Source organism: Nothoprocta perdicaria, unplaced genomic scaffold, assembly GCF_003342845.1.
Source record: "Nothoprocta perdicaria isolate Ctin4 unplaced genomic scaffold, notPer1 scaffold_102, whole genome shotgun sequence".
Lineage (NCBI taxonomy): Eukaryota > Metazoa > Chordata > Aves > Tinamiformes > Tinamidae > Nothoprocta > Nothoprocta perdicaria.
In genome coordinates, this window is record NW_020454117.1 from 203270 (window position 1) to 227151 (window position 23882).

The 23882-nt window shown below is 39.5% G+C and overlaps 1 protein-coding gene and 1 non-coding gene across 2 annotated transcripts in view; both read right to left on the minus strand.

The window, feature by feature from the left end:
* TMPRSS7 (transmembrane serine protease 7) overlaps nt 1-21588 on the minus strand; it is a 29748-nt gene extending 8160 nt beyond the window's left edge. The window contains exons 1-13 of the mRNA XM_026041964.1: nt 21537-21588; nt 18493-18596; nt 16333-16531; nt 15612-15742; nt 13088-13155; nt 12174-12367; nt 11003-11041; nt 8861-9089; nt 7434-7564; nt 6004-6116; nt 4384-4490; nt 1927-2063; nt 597-704 (exon numbers count right to left, since the gene is read on the minus strand). Of these exons, the coding sequence (XP_025897749.1) occupies nt 597-704; nt 1927-2063; nt 4384-4490; nt 6004-6116; nt 7434-7564; nt 8861-9089; nt 11003-11041; nt 12174-12367; nt 13088-13155; nt 15612-15742; nt 16333-16531; nt 18493-18596; nt 21537-21588 (1612 nt within the window). The remainder of the gene's footprint in view (nt 1-596; nt 705-1926; nt 2064-4383; nt 4491-6003; nt 6117-7433; nt 7565-8860; nt 9090-11002; nt 11042-12173; nt 12368-13087; nt 13156-15611; nt 15743-16332; nt 16532-18492; nt 18597-21536) is intronic.
* TRNAL-CAG lies at nt 322-404 on the minus strand. The gene has a single exon. It is a non-coding gene; the product is annotated as a tRNA-Leu (tRNA).
* Nucleotides 21589-23882: the final 2294 nt, after the last annotated feature.

Consider the following 23882-nt stretch of genomic DNA (forward strand, 5'->3'; position numbering starts at 1 on the left):
CTGTTTGTTAGTACGAGGTCCAGCAGCCCACCTCTCCTCGTCGGCTCCTCCACAACCCGTGCCAAAAAGTCGTCATCGATGCACTGCAGAAACCTCCAGGACCATTTGTGCCTCGCTGTGCTGTCTTTTCCAGCTGATATCCCCCATGAGAACACGCCTGCCCTTCCTGCTGAGGTGGTTCCCATCCTGTCCCACTAGATGGTGATCGTCAAACTGAGTCCTGTGGTCGTAGAAGCCAAAACCCTGCTGCCAACACCAGCAGCGCAGACAGTCGTTGACCTCAAATATCCGTCTTCTCCTTCCTGGATCCAAAATCGAGCGTGTCAGGAGTGGGATTCGAACCCACGCCTCCAGGGGAGACTGCGACCTGAACGCAGCGCCTTAGACCGCTCGGCCATCCTGACCCCTATCGGTAAGCCGTGTGCATAGGCACCATAGTCTAAATTCTCCTAATCTTGTCTTCAGTTCCATATCTTTTTCATTCTGTTTTTGATCATTAACTAGCAAAAATATCACCTTGTTTCAGCTGCCTTTTAAGACTAGAAAATACTTTTATTGGGTTTTCCAATCCAGATGTCTAATAAAAGAATACAAACCACAGAAGAGTTCATCACTTTCATCAAAGCAGTTGTTTATCCCGTCACAGCGCTGCACCTGCGGGATGCAGAAGCCAGTAGAGCACTTGAAATATCCAGGTGGACACGCTGGAAATAGAATAACAACTTAAAATTTCTTTTTTCCCCCAATTACTTGCAGTCTCCAAACAATTGCAAGGAATGACAAAGGAGATCAAACTTTTTTATGGGTTAAAATAAATTTAGTCCAGGGAGCGAAAAAAATGCAATTAAATCTAAATAAAAGTCTAAGCTTCAAATTAACCTGTTATTATAACTCTGCACCACAACTGGAGCAGACTCATTAATTTTTTATGGGGTGACACAGTATCACCTCCTCCTAAATAATATTCTCTCTTTTCAGTGGTCAGAATAGTTGGAAGTTTTCAACAGGGCTCAAGTCCTACCAACTTCAATTAGAAAYCTACACTGAGATAACTTATGAATTGCAGAAGCATTTCTCCACCTCACGAAGTTACCRTCTTTTTGCATACTCTACATAAATGTATGCAATGTGTAGTATTCTTATGTCATAAATAGCTACACTTTACCAACAGGGGCATGCAAAATTAAAATGGGAGGAGAAAAAAAAAAGTACTTAATTGTCCAATTCAGAATTTGAGAAGGAACCTCATAGTTTGTAGATGGTCTTGATGTGGTTTTRCGATGTTTCTCAGTCCTAATTCATAATTGCATGCAAACTAGTTAAACCCATAAAAACACTAAAATAAGCAGTTGCTTATTCAGCAGTCTATTCATTATCTGGAGCTGCTCGTTGGAGCAGACATATGACAAAACAAACAAAAAAAAGAACAAACATCAGGTATAAATGATTGACCCCCACACCAGCTGGGACACTTCAGTGTGTGCCATTGCATTATTCAAGATTTAAATACATAGCGAACACGTAACTAGCAGAGCTAGTGGTGCAGACAGAGGAAATTGGAGACTTCAGGAGCACACCAGATTTGCAGCCTATGTCCACTCCAGCTGCAGGCATCCTTCAGGAGTGTGCAGAAGACAGCAGGCTGCACGTGCACAGGGAACAAGAACACAGTGCACCTGCCCACAAGCCTTAGCTGCACAGCCATGAAGAACCAGAAAAGGCTCTTATTTTGCTAGTCACTTGGATTAGTAAGATTWGGAATAAAAAGAGGCAAAAACAACAAAAATGACAAACAAACTCACAAGCAAACAAACAAACAACAAAACCACCAAATCACAGCATTTCCTGCATAAAACATGTAAATCCTGCTGAACCTGAGAAGTTTTACAGGTCTGACATGCAAAGATGGGTTGAAATCCCTCTCACGTTGGCTGATGTTATAGCTGCCGTATTCCACCAGCAGGGGTTTCTCTGAGAGCTGGGAACTGCACTGAAGCTCAACGTATGCAGGAGAGCTCGCGACGTGGAAGACCGTTTCRTGGTCAACGTAGTAACCACAGTACCTAAAAGGGAGAGTTCTAGAGCAGCCTTTGCACTCACAGAGCCTTACATGCAGCTTAAATATCAGCACTGCTGTAACTCAGCGATGCAGTCAGCTGGCATACCTTTAAGAACCAAAATCTGAAACAATACCCAAATTCCAGAAAAAAAAATAAGACACGATCGCCCATTCCTCAGTACAATAGCCACAYACGTTCAAGCATAATGTTACAGCAGAAAGGCCAGCAGATTTGGGATACAAGAAAAAATTCATTAAGACAAATATGGGTGCTTGTGTCGCCACTTTTGATATCTGTTTTCAAAAGACTTGATGTTTTTTGCTTATATTAAGGGAATCACACAGACTGACAAAGGCATAAAGAAATTTAGCAGGAGGACTTCTCCAAGTGGTCTGCACTGAGCAGGGAATGTCACCAGGGTGGAAGGGATATCTAGCTATTCTGATTTCCAGTATTGCCCCTGAAGGAGAGGTCCCAACAAACCTTGGCACCATTTAAAGAAGTTGCAGACTGCTCTGACCACTTCTCTCACAAAATAATCTCTATGCACCAAGAGTAGAGGAAGGTCCTGCCCAACTGTGAAAGAGCCAAGACAGCTACATAAGGGAAACTACTTGCTGTAGAATGAGAAGTATTATATACTTGAAGATTTTGTTGGACAGCTATAGATCCTTGGGAGCTGTCTACTTGTGTTTTACCAGCCATTTGTCCAGATCCAGGACAAATGGAGGTTGCAAAGCTCCATCTGTAACTCTGCACCAATGCTAGAGAGGAAAACTCATCAAGGTGCCRGAGCAGGGAGTGGGATGCCTTTTCAGGACAGGAGTAGGCATCTTGTGAGAGAGCAAAAGAAACATCACAAAAAAAAATGTAAGATTTAAGAATTTAAGGAAAAAAATATATAGCAGCAACGTCTTTGGTGACAAATCTCTAAAGGCCTGCTCACAGAGACTCCTCGATATCTCAGTCTCTAAGAGTTTCAGCAATATCAGTTCATCAACAGCAACTTCTCTAACTTGATAGACAAATGTTTACAAGTCCACTGGGAATGTGACAAGGAAAAATATAACCAAGTGTTTCATGCTTTAAAGCACATTTTTTTCCATGGAAAGTAGGCACAAAACAGAAGATGCCTTCAAAAGCCTTATCTTCAGTGGAGGGAAAAAAAAGACACTTTCAAAGGAAGATTTGACTTGGGCTACTTATCAGAAACTAGCTGCAGAAGTCAGGAACATATGTTCTTTTGCAGTACTTCAGAAATAACCCATGGAGTGCATTTCTAAGGGATGACCCCAACACTGGCTTCTATGAAACATTTAATTGCAAGCATTATTTAAAAGCAGGTCTTTCGTAGAGAATCCCGATAATATGAATCCACTACCAGTTTCATTTTCAGATTATTCCTGTATTTGATTTCTCTCTCAGAAGTCTTCCAACATCAAAAATCTTCATATTTGTGCCATATCAATAAAAAATAATCACCCCAAACCACCCTATAGTGTCTGGTTTGATTGGTTTTATTATGGGCCCATCTAGTCCAGCAACCAATTCCCAACTAAGGCACAATGCTCATTGCTTTAGAGAATATGAATATTCTCTAAAGTGCTGTATGATATTAAAAAAATATATATTCTTTCAGTTATGCTCTTAGAGGCCTGACTCGTTAGCTCAGTTTCAAGTCTGATCTCACTGAAGTTCCCATTAAAATAATAAAGAAAGAAAAATTAAAAAAAGAAAGTCTTGCCTCAGCATCCAGTGAAAGATCATTTAAACACTTGTGGAAATTGCATGCAAGAGAACAGCAGTATCAAAAATTTTAATAAAGGCTCTTAAGAAACAGTGTACTTGGGGAATTGATCTCTGTGTGGGCTCCCTTTCAAGAGCCAAGAGCTGTAAAAGCAGCTACTGTTCTGTTCCCAGCAATTACACTGCAATGCCTTTCGCAGAGAAGTTACTCAGGTTCAGTGCCCCTGTGAACAATCACGGAATTTAGTTACACTCAATASAGTTCTACAGACTTGGTAGGAAACCCGGAATTATTTTAAAGCTCACAGGACACCCCCTTTCACCTGCTCTTTCTATTTTGATTTCTCCGGAGAGCACAGAGAGACTTAATTTTCAGCTCTGCAGTACTTTTCATTAGAAAGTTTGTGTGTGTTTTACAAGAAATCAGTTACTTCATTGGCCAAAGTGGGAGAGGAATGGTCATAAACACCAGTGAGGTATCTCTGGCTTTGAGGAACCCCTGYGAGCCACCTGCTGCAGTTATGGGAAAGGTGATTCTGGCAACGTCAGTTGAAAAAAACCACGCAGAAGTACTTACATGTGCTCATTAATTTTCCACCATCCTCGCTCACAGCCTTTAATATTCTTCTCACTTATGGTATAGTTATGAAACTTCAGCGCTACACCCAGGCTCTTTTGTGGAGTCTGTTGTGAGAAGAAAAACAGTGCAAGTGCTCTCCTTTTTCCTTTTGTAGACTTATTAGTATGACTGCTTAGTAGTGCTTAGTAGGAAAGCTGTGCCTGCTTCCCCAGCTCAACAGCCAGCACCCGAGACCTCGGCCAGCTATTCAGTCCCCAGTAAAAGCCAAGGCTGGSAAAGCCCAACAGCACCTGCAGCCTTTCTCCTCCTCAAGCAAACAGTCCTCTCACCTTCAAAAGGCCCCTGGCTGCAGACAGAAGGCAGTTTTTGTGTGGAGATCAAAGCACTCGAATGCACCCACCTTAAGTCGCACAAGGAAAGGCAACCCCAGTGGTTGGCTGAGTTAGACACTGTGTTGAATCCCTCTGTCACACTTGAAATACTAGGAGTCATTTCTGCCACAATATTGTAGTCTTCTGCTAGCATCTGCTTACCCAGGATTCTTTAGCCTTTTTTAYATTAAATGTGGTCATATCATGAGTGTACAAAATTAATAGAAGCTCCTTTTTAAAAAGGAACAGACTCTTTTTAAAGGGAACCTTGTCATGTAAAAAAGAAGGGCCGAGTCAGAACAAGAATCCAGAAATTGAAMTTTTTCCTCCTTCTCTCTCTTACAGAAAATATATAATTAGAGAAACAACGGAAATTTCAACATTAAACTATTGGGAAATAAATTATTTTGAGAAGTAATCTGAGGTGGTTGCACATGTTAAGTGCTCAGAAACCTTTGCATCAGCAGGCCAGTATGAACTGAAGATTCAAAATTCTGGAAGGTGAAACTAAAAAGGAAAAAAAAAAAAAAAAAAAGGCAAATTGTCCTAGTTTTTTAGAGGACAAAGAGACTTTCGGTTCCAGCTAGCTGAACTCCAATTTACTCTGCRTGATTCCATGTGGGCAACCATTATTTAAACTAGAAATGAGTAGCTAAAGCAAACAGGTAGATAAAGAACTGACTGCATTGTGTCCTCTGTCATGTTTTCTATAGAGGAAAACCCTATGTTGCCACAGAGATACCAGAAAATTTCCTAAGAACTTTTGAAATCTTTTTTGTTTGTTGCTTCAGGAAGTAATCTTACTAGGAAAGAAGATGCATTAAAGGACTTTGTTCATAACAAACTGTGATCTATCACCCTATACAGGTAGATATAACACCCTATACAGGTGTTATACACCCTGTAAACAGAAAAATTATTAAGTATAACAAAATAGGCTTATAAGGACTCATGGAGAAGCAACAATATTAGTATTAGTAAGTTAGAGGACAAAAGGTTTTCTTTTTTGAAAACAAGGGCACACAAAAAAGCCCCCATACCTCTGCAATTAAAAAAAAAAAAACCAAAAAAAACCCCAGAAATAATCTATTCAGCTATCTCATTTTGATAAACTGCCACATCTATGAGAAACTAAATTACATCCTACAGAAGCTTTTTGCTGTACTTCAGGGCTTTCTATGCCCAAAATAAGAAATAATGCTGAGAGAGAGAGAGCAAGCACACGAGAGCACACATTCTACGTTACCTGGAAGCTCCACACACACATACATTTTGGAGGATAATAACTTGGATAATATGGACTCGTGATCCTCCCTTCATAGCCAGTTTTCTCTTTTATCACTATTGCTTTCCCACACTCTAGCAAGAGAGGAGAAAAAAAAAAAAAAAAAGAAAAAAAAAAGAGAGAGATAGAGCTGGTAAACCTGAACATATTTCTGGTGAGGTTATTTCTGTGGAGAACAGCTTAGAAATTTTGCCCAGGTGGTTCTGAGCCAAAAATAAATAAATAATAAGAAAGGCAGAGAGGCAATAGTAATGCAGACAGACTAGGAAGGGATGTAAAAACCTAGGAACGCGTGCTGTAGTAATCTGCTGAATCTCTTGCTCACAAAATAGGAAGCTCACCAGTTCACATTATCTGTTAGGTACATGAAGGCTGTCAAAAATGACTGCCTGCAGCCCCATTTCTCAGCTCAAAAAGCTTGGGAAACATAAAATGTCTCTTCCTACTTTAAATGGAGCCTTTTCTTGGGCTGTTGACTTTTATGTTAGCTCTTCAGGAACAGGAGAAAACACTGTGAAGGTTTATGTCAGTTATTCCTCTGAAGGCAGTTCTGCAAGTCTCAAACAAACAGTATTGCACATCAAGGCATCAATTGCAGCAGTCCCTGAGGGCACCTAGTCTTAAAAAAAATGTAGCCAGTTAAAACAGAAGTGGACACTGTACTAATGGAACTGGCCCCCGAAAGGCAAAACTTCCTTTTTTAATTAATATCAAATTATTTTGAAAATTAAAAAAAATATAATCTATCAAAACTATTCAGAATCTTCTGAGTAGCTTGAATTTCCAGACATTGGGCTATGTTGCCTTTGCACTACGTGTCTGATGTCGCGGGTAATATTTGTTGAACATTATCAACCCAGATCTTAAAGCAGTATCAAGTGCACAAGCAAAGCCAGTTCCTCTGTATTGATAAAGATGCAGAGACCAATAGAAAAAGGAAAACAGTTTCATTCAAGCTTTGTCTTTTCCACTTTTAATATTATTACTCAAAGTCCCAAACTAGGAAAGAGGAGGCAAGAGGGGGAAAAAACCCCACACTTCAATACCTGAAATAACTACTCCATCTACTGGCACACAGGAGTCCTCAACAAGCTAAATCAGTCAGTRCTGGGTTTAACACGCTATCTTAATACTTCCTATAAGGACAGCTAATTTGAAYAGCTTTTTGAATTTGAAGTAACTCAAGAGGAAGATGATTACTTGATTTGTAATTGCAAAGCAATTGCAATTACTTTGTAATTGCCAGAAGACAGAGGTCAGGGTGTAGAACACAGAAACACGAATCTGCAAGGAGTTATTTATCCAGGCTCAGGAACATGACAGACACTTGTGGCTCTCAAGTAAAAACAACATAGTAGATGTATGTCCAAACTCAGAAATAAAATCCTTACTTTCTTGTGTAATGACTTCAAAATATCCACGGAATTCCTTTTGTTCCTTTATTTGGGCTGCCTTAAATATTACCAACATGAGATTATTTGTGGACACAAATGACACTGACGAATCCACTGGTTCACAAGCTCTGAGAAGGAAAGAAATCAGAGTACATTCATAAGCTATCGGTAACAAAATCACATAACTTTTACTCTATATGTAAATTTTCCAGTAAATTTTCCTCACCTACTCCAAAGCCTAGCCATGCACTTCAACACTGAAGGACCTGTCAGAATACCAGTTAGAAACCACGTACTGCCAAGTCACTTCTTGCATAAAAGAAAGAAACTATACACATGAAAAATAGACTGGTCAACTCCAGGAAATAATATTGACTTAGACTTTTATACTTCACTCAGCAAAAATTAAGGAGGCCATTAGCAAAAGAGCCATTTATAGGGAGAAATAATTTATTAGACAAATAGATTTAGCTGGGGAGTAGGGGTTCGGGAAAGGCAAGCTCAAGTCAGAAACAGAGAACCTGAGGCACATCTACAAGTCTCATAAAAATGCTACTTTTTTATGCATTGCTTCACAAACCTCCTTAGACCTCTGCCACCAAGTGAACTCCACATGCTGTTGCATGACCAAGTCAGCAAGCGATTCAGATTTCTGGAGGGCAGCAGTCAGAGTACTAAAAAGCCAGGGCTGTTTCTGAGGCTTATTCACACATTCAGAGTCCAGTAGAAATTATTTCAGGGGTTGTAATACTAAGTGTTTTGTCCATTTAGTGGAGGTGACATCTCCTTTTTATACTCTGACAGAGCCCCATTAAATTATCTGCTAGCAATCTCAAAGAGCCCCAGACAAGAATGATGGTCCCCCAAAAGAAAAGTAGATCCTACATTTCCTCAAGCCATCAGAGCCTCTGCTCTGCATTTTGTTATCACTCTAAAGAGCTCAAATAGAGCAGGCAAAAAAAAAAATCCCACAGGTGACTTACTTTTAGAACTTCTGTCATATGAAGAGCATCAAACTTCATACAGAATATACAGAAGAAAACTTTCCTCAAGAGAGGAAATTTTGACATTTTCTTTTAGTCAACATCTGTTTCCTGACAAGAAACAGAAAATTCCGCCCAGTAATGTGTGAACTTCTCATATTTCTGCATCTAGGTGAGAAGTGATCTTATTTATTTGTAGAATAATCTGAAGACTATTTAGCTGTTCCTTTTATGAGCAAGATCAGTTTTACTTCTCATGTAAGAAAAAAATAAAAGTATCTTGCAGGTACTATCTGCATAGCAGATGAGGATCAGAGTGTTTTAAACAAAGCAAAACCCTCAAAACACAGATAGCAAATCTTTAAAAAAAAGAAGAGAGAGAGAGAAAGAAAAAGAAAAGAAAAAAAAGAGAATGAATTCTCAAGAGAAGTTTATACTCACCGGTATAGTATCTTATGTTTGATTGGCATCAGAGAGTCATAAATAGTTAGCGAGTCAGTGATGCAGTTATCTGCTTCAATCTGAAGGGACACTATTGAAAGACGAATAAGATGGCCCACTAAAGCGATAAGTTTAAAATAGCAGATTGTTCCCTCAGAAGGAGCAGGGACATCCAGAGGAAGGCGCTCATGTAGGTGATCAGCATACAGGTCATACATACAATTTGTTCCTGTGGAAATGGACAGTAGGACACTTATTAAAAACAAAACCAAACAAAATCCCTGTACACACATAAATTAGAAGAATATAAAAATGCAGCTTAATTTCATTTTTAAATCATAATTTAGACCAGAATGATGAGAAAGTTACCCTACTTGCATCCAACTTTCCAATTAAGTTGAAATTATTATGGCTTTCAAATCAGATACGTTGAGGTCTTCATTTCAATTCAATATTACAGTTTCCATYCAGCAAAATGCTTAGGGATTTTTCTGTTTGGCCATACCCCAAATTCTCAAAATAGCTTTTTGAAAGGCAAGAAGGAACAAAAATGAAAACTGGGGAGAATAAGACCCAAATATTTGCATGAATCTCTGCCAATGAAAAAAAGGTATCCAAAATAGCGACAATTCTGGAACATCAATTAGATCACTGCAAAAGTTCCCCATCAGTTGACTCGGATTAAACAGAGGTCTTGTTACTAGCAATGAATCAAGACAGGAAGTGACAAGCTTTATCTGACTTTCACTTCTAATTTACCGTCTTGAAACTCATGATATGAACGTTTCTGAACAATCTGTAAGGGTCACATACTATTCAAGTGACTTACAGTTYGGACTATTTAAAGCTTTTGTTGAGCCACTGTTCTTCCCTCTTCTCTTATCTTTTCCCAATAGCATTCTTCTTATAATATTTACTTGTGCTTATTTACTTGCCCTTATAAGTCAGTCTTGCTTGAAATGGAGTTCTTCAGTGTTAACTAGCTATGACATTTTTTCCTAAATACTGAGTTATGCAACTTGCTCACTATTAGAGAGGAACATAGTGCTGCAGAAAATTAGGAGTCAGCTCTGGAAATGGAGGCATTGCAAGTACACCAGTTTGAAATCAGAGCTGCATACAGATTTTATCCAAACCGGTCCTGCACAGCACAGCCATAGCTATGAGAGTAACAGGCTAATTTCCTGTGCTTCGCAGAAAAAAAATTAAAAAAAAAAATAAAAAAAAGGTTTTGAATAAGTGCTTGCTTTAGCAAAGTTGAGTTGAATTCTGAGAAATTATGGGCTGATATCAGTCTAGGCATGGAAAAGCCATGGCACAGGGTGTGTGACCCTAAGTCCAGCTGCAGACAGTACAGCTATGAGGCCTTAACTTTAATGTACTGAGAAAGGCAGCTGTAAAGCTCTGAGAGTGTGTAAGCTGCTGCCAAGCAAGATAATAGAAGCAGAAAACAGAGAGAAACTTAATTGTTGGAAAAGTAAAAAATAGTTTCTCACAAAAACATGGACGTGAAAAAGTACAAAGCCCTTAAAAAATGGTAGAACTAAAAGAGCAATGCAGCCAGGTGAAGAGTAAACCTGTTCAGGAGCAAGGGAAKCAATCTCATCCCTACATGATGGACAACTGCTGGGCCAGCAGAGACTCATCAGGTTTCTACATCAAATAGTGATTAGCACCKGTGTATTAGTCAATGTAACTTTGTTGTAATTTTGTTTGTGTGTATGTCCTGGCTTGTAAAGTCTCCCTGCACCCTGCCAGAGAATCTCAGACTAACTTCTGCTATGTAAATTCATCACCTATCTTGGAGAAAGTGAGGAGGAAAAGAGATAGACATAAGCATTGCAATTGTTGAGGGTAAATGTCAGTAAATGGACTGAAACTCCAAATTTGAAACTAAATTAGAAGTGATTTCTTTCCTCCCCTTTAACAGAAGGAACTGCAAACTAAGGACTGACTTGGCTTAATTAGCAGGTACATTTGCAAAGTTGCAGTCAAAATAAAGCAGGCATCCTGGTCAGAGCATAAATTCTACTGCTGACTTTAAACTTCTTAAATTAACACTGAGTACTGTGAGTCAAAGAGCTGAACTAACAGCTTCCTTTTCTCCCCTCTGCCAGGAATCTTCCAAGAATGGTGAATTACCTGTTCCTGTTGTTGACCAATAATCTGATCGAAGACCAGCTGCATAKGAAAAAAAGAAGAGAGAGAGTTCTGCAAGTCTTTTCATTTGCACAAAGTCCAGAATCTGGAGTTTATTTCAATCACACTTGCTTAAATGAAACTCTATACAGAACAGAACATCTGTCTGCAAGAGGAAGGCAGCCAAAGACCTGCAAGATCTGCAAATTAAAGGAGTAGCTAGTRTCAGAACCTCAGGCAAGAAATGCCTGAGGCAAAAAGAGACCGCATGCACATGGAGCACATTCAACTGAGAAGGAGAGCAAGTGAACAAGAGAGCATGGAGATGCTCACACATGCAAGCTAAGGCCAAGCATGCAGGCCAAGTGCCAAAGCACATGCAAGCACACGGGCCAAGTGTGCCCTGGTGTGTGAAGTGAGCAGGCCAAGCGAACACAAGCGCCACAAAGCACGCCAAAGTGAGCAGGCCTAGGAGGCCCAAAGGGAGTGCAAATCCATGGGCCAGGCAAGTCCAAACATGCCTCGGTAAGCAGGCCAAGTGTGCAAGTGGGCCAAGAACAAGCATGTGTGGGCCAAGTGCACACGAACACGCGCCAGGGCACACAAAGAAATGGCCCAAGTGGGCCCAAGGGAGACCAAGTGAGCAGGCAGGCCAAATGCATGCAAGCAAGTGGACCAAGCAAGCACAAGTGATCAGGGCAAGCGAGCAGAGCAATTGAATACAAGTGAGAGGGCCAAGCAAGTGTGCCAGCTCACATAAGTGAGTATGAACGAGTGAGCAAGCCAAGCACTTGCAACTGAACAGGCTGCCTAGGGGGGTTATTTCCACTGACACAATCTTTTTCGGTTTTCARCTAGACACTCACTTGCAACAATCTTGTTCTAACTATGTTCGGAGAGCTGAAAGTCTTGCATGATTTTGTAACTAAATGCATTTACCAGAATTGGTTTACCTGAATACTATACTACCTTGCTGATTTCTTTGCTATCAGGACACTTTGTACCTTAACTTGACGACCCCCACACCTTTTTTTTTTTTTTTTTTAATTAAAAATTTAACTCTAGAAACGCACAATATAGATTTTGGTATATTCATGCAAACTGTTACTCAAGGATAAACCTGTTTGACTAGCACAATATTTCGTGAAGAACATGGGCATGTCCTAACACTAACCACTCAGTACAATGGAGTCCATGTCAACTGCAAGGCCCTTAAGACTTCCCACTGAGGTCCGGTTGATGATACTTGTCTGAATGGAGTCCTTTAGGATGGCAGCCACACAGTCCTCACAGAGCACCTGGCCTTTCGCCTGTGGTACTACAAACACGATCCAGAAGTGGATAAGAAGGCCTCCGTTGTTGTTGTTACTGAAACAGAGAGGTCCAATAGCTTGCTGTCATGGTGAAGATTTTATCAAGACAGAACTCTTAACATAAGCTTCTGAAGTACAAATTTAGAAGACTGTGGCTCATTTTTCATCTTGCTGTGTTGTTTTCACACACAGAAYCAATTTTTTATTCTAAAAAAGCCTAAATCTCCGATTAGGAGTTAGAATAATTTCCTAATCCTAGGACTCCTAATTCCTATCTTTAAATACAGTGTACCCTGGAAACTCAATTCTAAAACCATATAGATTCAAGAGGATTCAACAGTTTCAACCATAACAAAACCTCTGCCATTAACTGTAAACTTACTCTAGTATTAAGTATACCTTGTAAGAGTATACATTTTTTAACTCTTCTACAATGCAGAGAGCTCTCTCAGTACAAAGCAGTTTTGTATTGATATACRTTATAAAAAACGCACAAGTCTAATACAGAATTTTGCTCCAATAGAGGCCAAACTTCTGTGTATTAATGATCTAGCAGTCAAACTATCACCAAACTCTTTGGGAGATATTATTTCATTTTACCTTAAGCCTTATGACTAAAGTTTGTCATTACTAGTGTGAAATAAATTAGTACAGTTAATGAATGGATTTTGCCATCCCAAGTGCATAGCAAATGCACCACCAACAAAAAATCACCAGAAACATTGCATTTTATATGAAGTCAACAAAAACACTAATACATTAACCACAGTTTTACCTGACTTCTGAAACAGTGGACTGCTTATAAAATTTGGAGAAAGCAGAGGTTGTGTAAACCAAGTTCATCTGAAAGAGAAAGTATTAAGCTGATAAAGATTTTGCACTTCGCCAAACCAACCAGATGTAGAGGTGTTATATGCCTGAATTCTCCCAGGAACATCCTTTTTTTTCTATAAGGTTTATACAATTGCAAAGTACAAGCAAACAGTAACTGATCCAATCAAAGCAACAAACACGGACAAATCAGCTATTCAAAGCACCTATTGCAAGTCCAGTATTACCAAGAAGTATCAGATGTTCCACACAAAACCAACTGACATGTACAGCAATATTTCTCACAAATAAGTGAGCCTGAAAAGCATTCACATCCTTTGCCCAGGAAATTTCAGATCCACAGAGCTTCTCTTTCCCAATGTTGAAACTTCATGGTCATTTGTCAGGGAAAAAAAAAAAAAAAGGACATACTTGTAACACTGTGCGKGTTCCTCAGCTGTGGTAAGGATGCAGCTAAAGGTATGCCGCAGATTATATCTGCAGAATGACAGAGTCATTGAGGTGGGAAGGCACCTCTGGAGGYAGCTAGTCCCTCCTCCACCATTCTCAGAGCAAGGTTCAACACAGCAGATCACCCAGCACTGGGTCCGGCTGGGTTTTGAATATCTCCAAAGATGCAGACCTCACAATCTCTCTGGGAAACCTGTGCAGTGTTTGACCACCCCCACAGCAGTAATGTTCCTTTTCATATGTGTAAACGGAATTTCTTGTATTTTGGTTCAGTTTGTGCCCATTTTCTTCACTAAATAGCTCACAGTCACGTACTTCTTACTAACACAGTGTTAAGTAAGGGGAGAAGAAAAATATTCTCCCTTTCATGACACTAGGTTRCCTTTGAGGAAAGCCTGCTCCCACTTTCAACAGCTCCAAAGCCTGGTGATAACCTTCATTCCCAATGTGCAAAGAGGCATGCTGCTAAAGCCACAAGGTGGCAGGTACCTCAAGCAGTTCAGAGCTCCATCCTGCTGCTTAGTAGCTAAAAATCAATGCCAAAGTGAATGTCACATATGCTTTTGAAGCAAAGGCCATAAAGATCACAGCAAGGATCACATTAAGGTTAACCCCAAGCTTCTAGGGTTTGGTGTACGAAGTCCAAACAATTATTTTGAAGGTCCAGATAAAATGGGTGAATCTGAGAGTTTTTCCACATTAGGCTGCAAGGGATTTTACATGTTACTTTGACAATCAAAGGAGACTATGTCAAGAGGTTCTTTCACTGTCATTTGAGAAGCCATGAGCAAAAGAGTAGGGAAAGAAACAAACAAACCAAACAGACTGCAGATTTCGAGTGGTAGCCAAGTCATTGAGAAGCACAGGCTCAGTGATACAAAAATCACCATTGGAGAATTTAGATAAAGATTACAGGCAGAAAGACATATCTGAGTCATGCTCAGGTAAGCGATGTTGGCAGGGAGAATACAGGTAATTCATACCTGTTACTCGCTCTCTCTATTACATGCCACAACCACAAGATGCTTTAAGGCAAGAACAGGACACAGACACAGAGATCAATCAGTTGGAGCTCTTCCCCATCAAAAGAGCAGACTTAGGATGCTGTTGTGGAATAGAAGAAGGCACTTCATGCACAGCTGTGCATGTGCCCCTTCCTCAAAGCACTGAGAGCTTCATATGGTAGGAAGACTAGACTGTCCACTTCCATGTCAACTCTTTTAGAGGAAAAAATATTCATTCCTCTTATCAAATATAGAGCTGGAAAACAAGCATGAACTCAAATTCTAAAATGCAAAAAAAAAATTAAAAATTATTTGAAAATCTCTTGATTGCATCTGATCCATCTAATTTCATTTGGGAGTTTTGTCACTGTTGCTATAGACGTAACATGGACAGTGCTGTATTCCCAAACATTACTGATTTTTATTACCCACATCAAATGCCTTTAAAGTCACATTTGTTTTTAACCTTGATTACCTCCTCTTGCTTCCCTGTTTAAAGCAACCTTGGCAGTCTACAAGCGAGTACTATTTTTGCTGTGACCGACAGGTGTTTGGAAAGAGTAAAGGCCTTGAGATGATCTGGCATGAGATATAAAAGTAAATGTGTTCAAGAACTCTAGAGTAATTATAGATACTGTAAGGCAGAAGGCTGACAGCAGATATCAGCTTGAATACAAGGAAACGCATCAGTTGGAAGTCTCAAAAGTATTAGGTAGATTTTGAAGGGCTTTTGTAGGATTCTAGTTACAGACCCTGGGGGCAGCACGGGGAGGGGAAAACAAACAAACAAACAGAGTTCTCACACATCTATCAAACAGATCTTCCCCAAATTTAGTTTGTAATTAGCAGGCTAAAAGCAGCTAGTCCCTTCTTGCCTCCACAYACCCCCTCTTTGTGCACAGTCTTCTGGAGAACAAGGCACACAACAGAGCTTCTCCTCAATGCCACACAAAAGCTGCACCCCCTGTTCACAAGCCTGAGTAATTTGCTAGCTGGGCAGCCCATGCATCTTACCACTTGCTGCACATTCTGTGCCATGGAGAGAAATTCTTTTGACTCCTTCTGCCTGTATGCTGGAAGAAATTCTACGTTGGCAACACGAAACAGTCCAACAAAATACAATGCATCTTTGTTTTCTGCCTGAACTGCAAGAAACAAAGGAYATAGTTTTTGTTTTTAATTAACAATAATTCTTTTTAAGTAACAATAAAGTGCTTTTACTGACTTAATTCCAAACCAAACTGATCTATTCAGCTTTACGTTACAGTTTACTAAACCAGCATCTTATTTTCATGGCCAAACTGTTCTAGATAAGCACCGCACTAAGATTATTGAGCACTTGCAACTCTACACCCGAGGAAAAACACCACTGTACAAATGAGGCAGTAAAATAAAGACAATAGCAATATCCAAATTATAAAGTATTCCCAATAAATGTTATTCCCAATAAATGTTATTATTATAATAAATGTTATTAACCTGAGGGCCTGAAGATAACAGCTTTTCTGGAGGAGATGTGTCTGCTTAGCGGAGAACAGCTGTGCCTACTTTTGTAATTGCTTGTTAATTCAACCTTCTAATACAAGTCCTAACAAAGACAGTCAAAAGTCCTCCAGGTCTCATTGAAATAACACGTATGTTTATCTTAGAAAAAGCCTTCAGGACAAGTGAGATCCTAAAAATAATCGAGAGTGCTGTTGGGGACAATGATTGGCTTGAGCTTTCAGTAACTCACCAATAAAGAGCCACAGTAAAGTCCAGGTGATAACGCCTAAAATGAATAGAACAATGGTAAAAAGAATGATTTTGTTTTGAAAATTCCACATTGTCTTCTTTTCTGTGTTCAATTTCAATTTGCCATGTTTTTTCCTTGCAAGAATCCTCTTTACCAATCTATCTTCTCCAGTTACCGTTTGGACAGAGATGTTGGATACCTAAAGTAAGGTGAAAGACATCAAACAATATGGAATGTGCAAGCAGCAATTTCAAGCAGCACCAGGTAACCAGCAGATTCCCACATACATTCATCTGTTACCACACAAAACACTGCTGCCTTAATAAGAGTTAATAACAGTTATGTGAAATTCCAGTGAAGAAGCAGGATTCTGTTCTTCCAGAAGCACAGCAGACATAATACAGAGACAATCCCTAGGGTTTATTGCATAGGAACRTAGGAGTACAGGGTACTCTAAGACATAGTCTCATAGACATGCAACTGCTAACCAGTATTTACCATCTGAATAAGCTCTGACATCCACGTGCATCCCCCATTACCATGAAGTACATTAGTCCTCTTAGTAAAACGGGCAGGCAACCTTCAACTGCCTTGCATTGCCTGTGGCAAGACAGACAAAATACTGCAGAAGAGTAGCTTTTCCAGCAGCAGCTTAATAATATAACCTAGCAAGGGATCACACATACCGCTTGTAAAGCTGGTAGTCAAAAAACAATGTCTTTGACTTTTGAGCTGAAGCTATTCAAAGATGAAAAAAAAACAAAAACAAAAACAAAGGAGTCACTTCAGGTACTCGGTAGAACTCTTGGCACTTTTATCAAGATCTTCCCCTAGACTAATTTCTACTCAAGTTTATCGCAGAATCACAGAATGTTCAAGATTGGGAGGGACCTCTAGAGATCATCTAGTCCAACCCTCCAGCTCCAGCAGGGACACCCAGAGCACGGGGCACAGGTCAGCATCCAGGCGGGCTTGGAAGACCTCCAGAGAAAGAGACTCCACAGCCTCCCTGGGCAGCCTGTGCCAGGGCTCTGGCGCCCTCACAGGGAAGAAGTTCCTCCTCACCTGGAGATGGAACCTCCTGTGTTTCAACCTATACCCATATATCCAAAAGTGGAATATCCATTCCACTTTTTTTTTTTTGTGGCTGTAGACCTAAGCAGACAGAGCAATTTTTAAAAATTAGAAATAGACTGTCCTTTTCAAGGATCAATAAAAACTACTCAGGACTGATATTCCCGGAACGTATGTATGTGTGCAGAGCAGTCAATACCTTCATTGCATCTTCATCACAGAGAAGTTGTGGAGTCTCCTTTGGAGGTACCCAGGAGAGTTTTGAATGCCATCCCTGGCAAAGTGCTCTAAGTGTCCCTGCTTGAGCAGGGGACGGGGTTGGACTAGATGATCTTTAGAGGTCCCTTCCAATTTCAATCACTCTATAATTTTGTAATGTGTTCTTTTGTTTGTTTGTTTTCTCTTTAAATGCACTTCATGGATCAAGGCTTGTGGAGCAAGTCTCTTTGATACATGATTCAAAAAGCATGTATTGTTAAGCTCTAGATTTTCAGTGTATCCTTAAGTTAGCTTACCATAAACATTGGTAAACATTGGTTTATGGTAACCATTGGTTTATGGTCCCCTTGCTATAGCAAGGGAAACAATAGCAACTCGAGTTGTTTCCTCAGTATGAATGGTAATTTTTAATTCAGTTTTCTTCTCCTGCAGTTCAGTGTCTGTATCTAGAACTGATTTCTAGCTTGCAAATCAAGTATTAAAATRCACTAAATTATACAAATCACTTTTTGTCCTGTTAATCCTCAGGCAGTAGAGTCCATATGCATCTCCTCAAGAAAAAGTAACAAAGCACTTAATGTTGCCTTCCTTGACTAGAAATTGATTTCTTATTGGAAAAGCATGGTGTCATGAGACCAAGAAAAACCACTTTCATATTTCCACACTGACATTCCCATTATTTCAGACATGTAACAACACATGCTGCRAGCAATCTGAAGATGCACAAAAACACACCAACTGTTCCAACACTGGTTAGGAAAGTTGAAAAAGTTATAACAAAGCTAGCTGGGATGTCAAATGAAGCATTGGGCTTAGCAGATTATAACTGGTCTGATAGCATCAAGAAGGATTAAGYCAATTACTTACATGTAGTTCATCTTCAGGTTTGCCTGATGACTCATCATTTTTTTCCTCCATTCTAGCAGAGTTTGTTTTATTATCCGAGTTATGAGAGAGTCCTGCAGTGTTTTCTAGGCACCACCAACACTTCTTTCYAAAGACAGTTAACAACAATGTTCAGAGCCTCAGAAGAGGCATCAATTTACCTTAATGAGTTTCCAACTGTAATTTTATCTTCCCTGTTACTCATTTATGAATATCAGAAGGATGCTATCAGGTAACTCGGAAACGAGGTTTCAAAGTTAGACTGAATAAAAAAAGGCTTTTAATCATTATCTTAAGCTGGAATAAACCTCAATGCACCAAAACAGAGTCCTGAAATCTATTTGCTAGCAAAACTAACAGGATTAATCACACACACACACACACACACAAAAAAAAAAAAAGCATGTAAAAAAATAAATGTAAGAGCAAGTTTATACAACTGAAAAAAACCCCTACAGTTTGTATCATTAAGACATAGGAGAACTCAAATTGAGACAGTGAAACACAACAAATGCTCCTAATTGTGATGAGATGCAGGAATTTTTCTGTGTCATAACAGTCGTATCCTATCTTCCTTAGTAATTAAATATTTAGAATGCATGTAACTGTACTTAAGCAAAGAATGCTAAGTACAGAGTTGCCTTATACTTGAAGCTGATTAAAAAAATCTCAATGCCTTCCTTCGCTCTAGTGGAGAAATATTAGCTTTTTTGATCAAAAAATAAACTGTTTACATATATATAGATACACACACGTTGTCTCTGAATTAATTTTCAGAGACATTAAGCCTAGAATGCATAGAAACAATCATAGAAAACTTGGCACCATAGTAGTGAAGAGGTACAGGACAAATATAGTTCAGAAGAATCTACCATTAAATAATGTTCTTTTAAAATATGAAATGTCTTGTATTTGTGTCAGCCGTGTGCTTCAGAGGATAAGCCAAATACCTCATTTGTTATTTCTGCTAGAACTATCATATTTTACCCACATAAAGTGGCATGTTAACCCCTTACCAATACAAATGCTTTGAAGATGGGAAAAAATATTTATCAGTCTATTCCATATTATGAAAAATAACTGTTTCCAAACCCCAAATATTAAGACAAAATTTAAATTACATAATTTGACTACTGGGGTCTCTCAAAGCATTGATGTAATTACCCAAATTACACCATAATCTCCCCGGATTAAAAAAAAAAAAAAAAAATACTGGGGTCTCTCAAAGCATTGATGTAATTACCCAAATTACACCATAATCTCCCCGGATTAAAAAAAAAAAAAAAAAGCATAAAAAGGAGGCAGAACAGCAAGGTGGAATGGCAAGCAAGAACTATTAAAAAAAAAGAAAAAGAAAAAAAAAACACACTGTGATCATAAAATCCAGTAGAGAACAGCCATTTCTCCAGTATTTCCAAGTTCAAATTGTTAATCAAGTTAACCTACATATTGAAGTGGATGGGAAGTCATTAGCTGCTGTATTCATTTGTCACTAACCATCTTGTAGCTTCTGCTTATTTTCAACTTCAAATCTCTTTCTCCTCCACCATTGAATGAACAGCAACCAGCTTTATTTCAATATCTTTGTCAAAATCCACCTTTTGAAACTAGAAATTAAAGCCTAGTGAACTCTCTTCAAGGATTCAGATGTGAGACAGTGATTTTTGACTGAGCATATGATCTAAAATTTATTAGCTGGCTACCGTTTGCATAGCAGCTTCTCCGAGCATTTATAGAGCTGTTTTACCCAGCCTATGCAGACTGCAGGCGGAGCTAATTTATTTCTATCCCATCAGTCTAAGTTAAAGCAAAAAGGCTTATGTGAGCACATCCTGTGGCACAACASCCATTTATCAGTCTGTGGCATTTTAAGGGCAGACAAGCTCAGCTATTCCATCAGTTAATCGTTTTGCACCACTCTTCCTTTATTGGAGCCATCAGCTTGATTTTCCTCTCAATTTCTCTTACACATATGGAATTGGACAGCTGTGTATGGCAGGGAGCAAATCACATAGCACGCATTTGTAATCTTTTGGGTGATGGGATATGCTGATATGCCAACCCCTCAGAGTGCTCATTTGTGGGTATTTGGATAAGCCAGTCCAGAGTGGAACAAGCCAAAGCACATCTCACTCACTGGTGAATATATGTGCCTTCCTCCTTGCAAATCACATCCTAATTCATAATTCATCCTAATCCATCACCTTTTTCAACAGCAAAGATATTTTGTCACCTGCTTTTGTTCTTGGGTTGCAGGCAATATAGGCAGAATATAAGAGGAGCTGAATCAATGGAAACAAAGTCAAAATACAAAAATGATTCCTGTGATCCATGTAACAGACATTTGTTCCTCCCCTATCTGCCTCTACATGGAATTATTATGGTTGGAAAAGACCTTCAAGTCCAATCATAAGCCCCTTAAAACCATACCTGCTAAACAATGTCCCTAAGTGCCTCATCTGCACATTTCTTGAAAACCACCTGGGATGGGGACTCCACTACTTCCCTGGGCAGCCTGTTCCAATGCTTGACTACCTTTCTGTGCAGAAAATTGTCATAATATGTAGCCTGAAACTCCCATAATGCGACTTGAGGCCATTTCCTCTTGGCCTGTTGGTAGTTATTCTGTGCAAGATGCTACATACATGCTATGTTACGGAGGCTGCTGTTTACATGTTGAATAGCAACAGAACAGAAGAGTTTCAAAGCCTTTGCATCAAAGGACTCACGTGCATGATCCACATGTAAGAGTGCACTTATACATCCGCTGATGCATGGCAAAAGGCCAGAGCCCATACCAGAAACTATTAATGGGAGATATTTACAGCCCCCTCAGCTCTGACTGAGATATTATCACAAGTCTCTCCTGAAAAGTGATACCATAGTTTAAGTAAGAGCTCCAGTTTTTAATCACCTCCTGGGTCTGCCGCATGGAAATTCAGCAAGGAGAAGCATCCTTTCCACATACTCTAACCTTGAATTGTTTGTGAAATTTGCTTSAGCACTGTCATGTTATCCTGCTATACCAATACACATCTGAGCAAAATTATTTGAACCAATTCTACGATCAAAACTCATAGCGGATTTAAATACTGCATTTTTCACAAAGAGAACCTACTCCATTGCTTTTCAGGTGAGCTATCTGATATCATCAGGTTCAACACCTTCAATACTAGAACAAGGTGAAAAGAAGCTAATCGAGACCATTAAGGAAATCATTTTGATTTGACTTATTGCTTGCACAGTTTCCAGTGTCCTTTATCTGGAAAGCAGAGGCTAAGATCACAATACTGTACATACACTTGGTATTCAGTGTTGTCAGAACATAACAAAACTGTTCTTCCTGCCTCCCTGCCAGACTGGAGCTAAGTTTCTTTKATCTTGACCTTCAGACACAGGAAGCTCCCAATATCCATGTCAACCAGGCACCTTCCTGCCTTTTCCACTCTTCTAATATGTAATGACTTTTWTTTTTTTTTTTTWAATATAAGCGAGCTGAATCATTTACCCAAATCAATAGGAGGGRAGAGCCAAGTTTAGATCATCTAAGATCACAACAGAGCCGTTCTCCTTTAGCTCAGGCTGATTTTACTATCATGGACCTATAGCAATCCAAGCAAGTCAAAACATGCCTATAAAGTTTGCATGGACAGCCTAGAGCCCTCACTGCATAGCTTAGGATCTCGTGCAGCTGCACAATGTCCTTGCAAGGCACAAGCAAGGCTGTCAGTGCTCCTTCTCCAGCACCACCAGTGGGAGGCAGCTGAAAGGGTTGCACGCACCACTTACCCTGCTGGTTTCCCGTTCAAGGGATCAAAGTGCAGTGGACCACATTCTCAAACTTATTTCAGGTTGATCACTCTCAGACAGTTCTCCAGAGATCCAAAAATCTACTAATATTTTTAACAATAGAAATTCTAGATTGATTTCCTTCTGTTACTTGGGGCTTGGTGGACTCTGTAAGCATAGCTATGATTTCTATGCTTAAAATTGGTTAAAGAAATCGKTTTTTTTGTTGATGTTGTATTCTCCTGATACACTGCATTTTCTGTGAAGTCCTMCTCCTAAGGCCTTTTAAGGACTGCTAAACACCACATTAAATCTCAGAAGGCACCTTGCATTTGTAATGAGTCCCAAGGGAGGAAGCATGATTCATTCTGCACACCTCTAAGCAGGGAGCATTAGCCACAGCCTTTATCTCAAAGGACACAGTGTAGTTACAAGCACCCCAGCTCATAAGAAATGCTTTGTGGAGAGCTATTTTTAGAGTTAATTTTCTTTGCTCCAGGGAGCAAATTAGAGTTTCAAAAAGATTTCCTGTCCATTTGGAGGGTTTGGTTTCATTCTGATTGATGGACATTTGTCCATGGGTAAAATCTCAAAATAGATATACTTGAAGAGGAACACTGTCCCTTATTTCTTCAGATCGATAGTTTCTACTGGACACAGAAATTACTTGTCCAAGAGATGCAGTTTTGCCCGTGCAAAGGTGAGAGTCTGGAAAGGGCACATTTGCTCTGAAGTGCTTTCAGTTTTATTTTTGGATGGCCAAATAAACAAATGCCAGTTCTATTTAATTTACATTACCAGTCTCTACTAGGAACAGTCCCCACTAATACAAACAAAGATCTACATTCCCCCATCCCAACCAAGAAGGCAGGCACTGGCTAAATGTAGATTTAAGTTAGCAGTAAACTGAAAACCAACATTTGTTGACCAAGAGGCAACTAAAACCCAAGATCCTCTTTTCAGAGGTCACAGAGGAAGAGTGATACTAATGACCTGAGGTCTGACCATTTTATGCTTTCATCTGCAGAGGTCATTCCCCTCCTCATGAATGAAGGAGTTGATCCCTTTTCTAATAAAGCATCTGTTTCTCATGCTGAGAAATCCCTCCTCTCTAGATTTCGCAGAAGGGTGTTTGTTTGAATAAACATGTCTCTTCTACTATCACCCGTCCTGTATTTCACAGGCTATTTCAAGCCTGCTCAGTGCAGATTTTTTAATCATTTGCTCTTCCAATTCGTTTACTTTCCATTTTGCATTTTAACAAAGAACTCCACCACATCTACAAAATAGGCAAAATTAAAACACAATGGACTACATTAACAAAATGAACCAACACTATTTTGCCAGCTTCTTTGTATATGGAGCAGGTATGAAATGTTCATTTTTTCCCCTTCTCTATTAGATGGCATCCCCTTCCCTTTTTCAGATCTTAGGCAACAACAAGAAAATTCTCAAGTCACCTTTATATTGCAAGTGAACAAAGAAAACCATCTGTTTTCACCCTCCACTTTCAGATTCTCTAAAAATAGCACGGCAAGGTAATATTTTGAAGTTTTAACTACGGTAACTTCAACCGGCTTTAA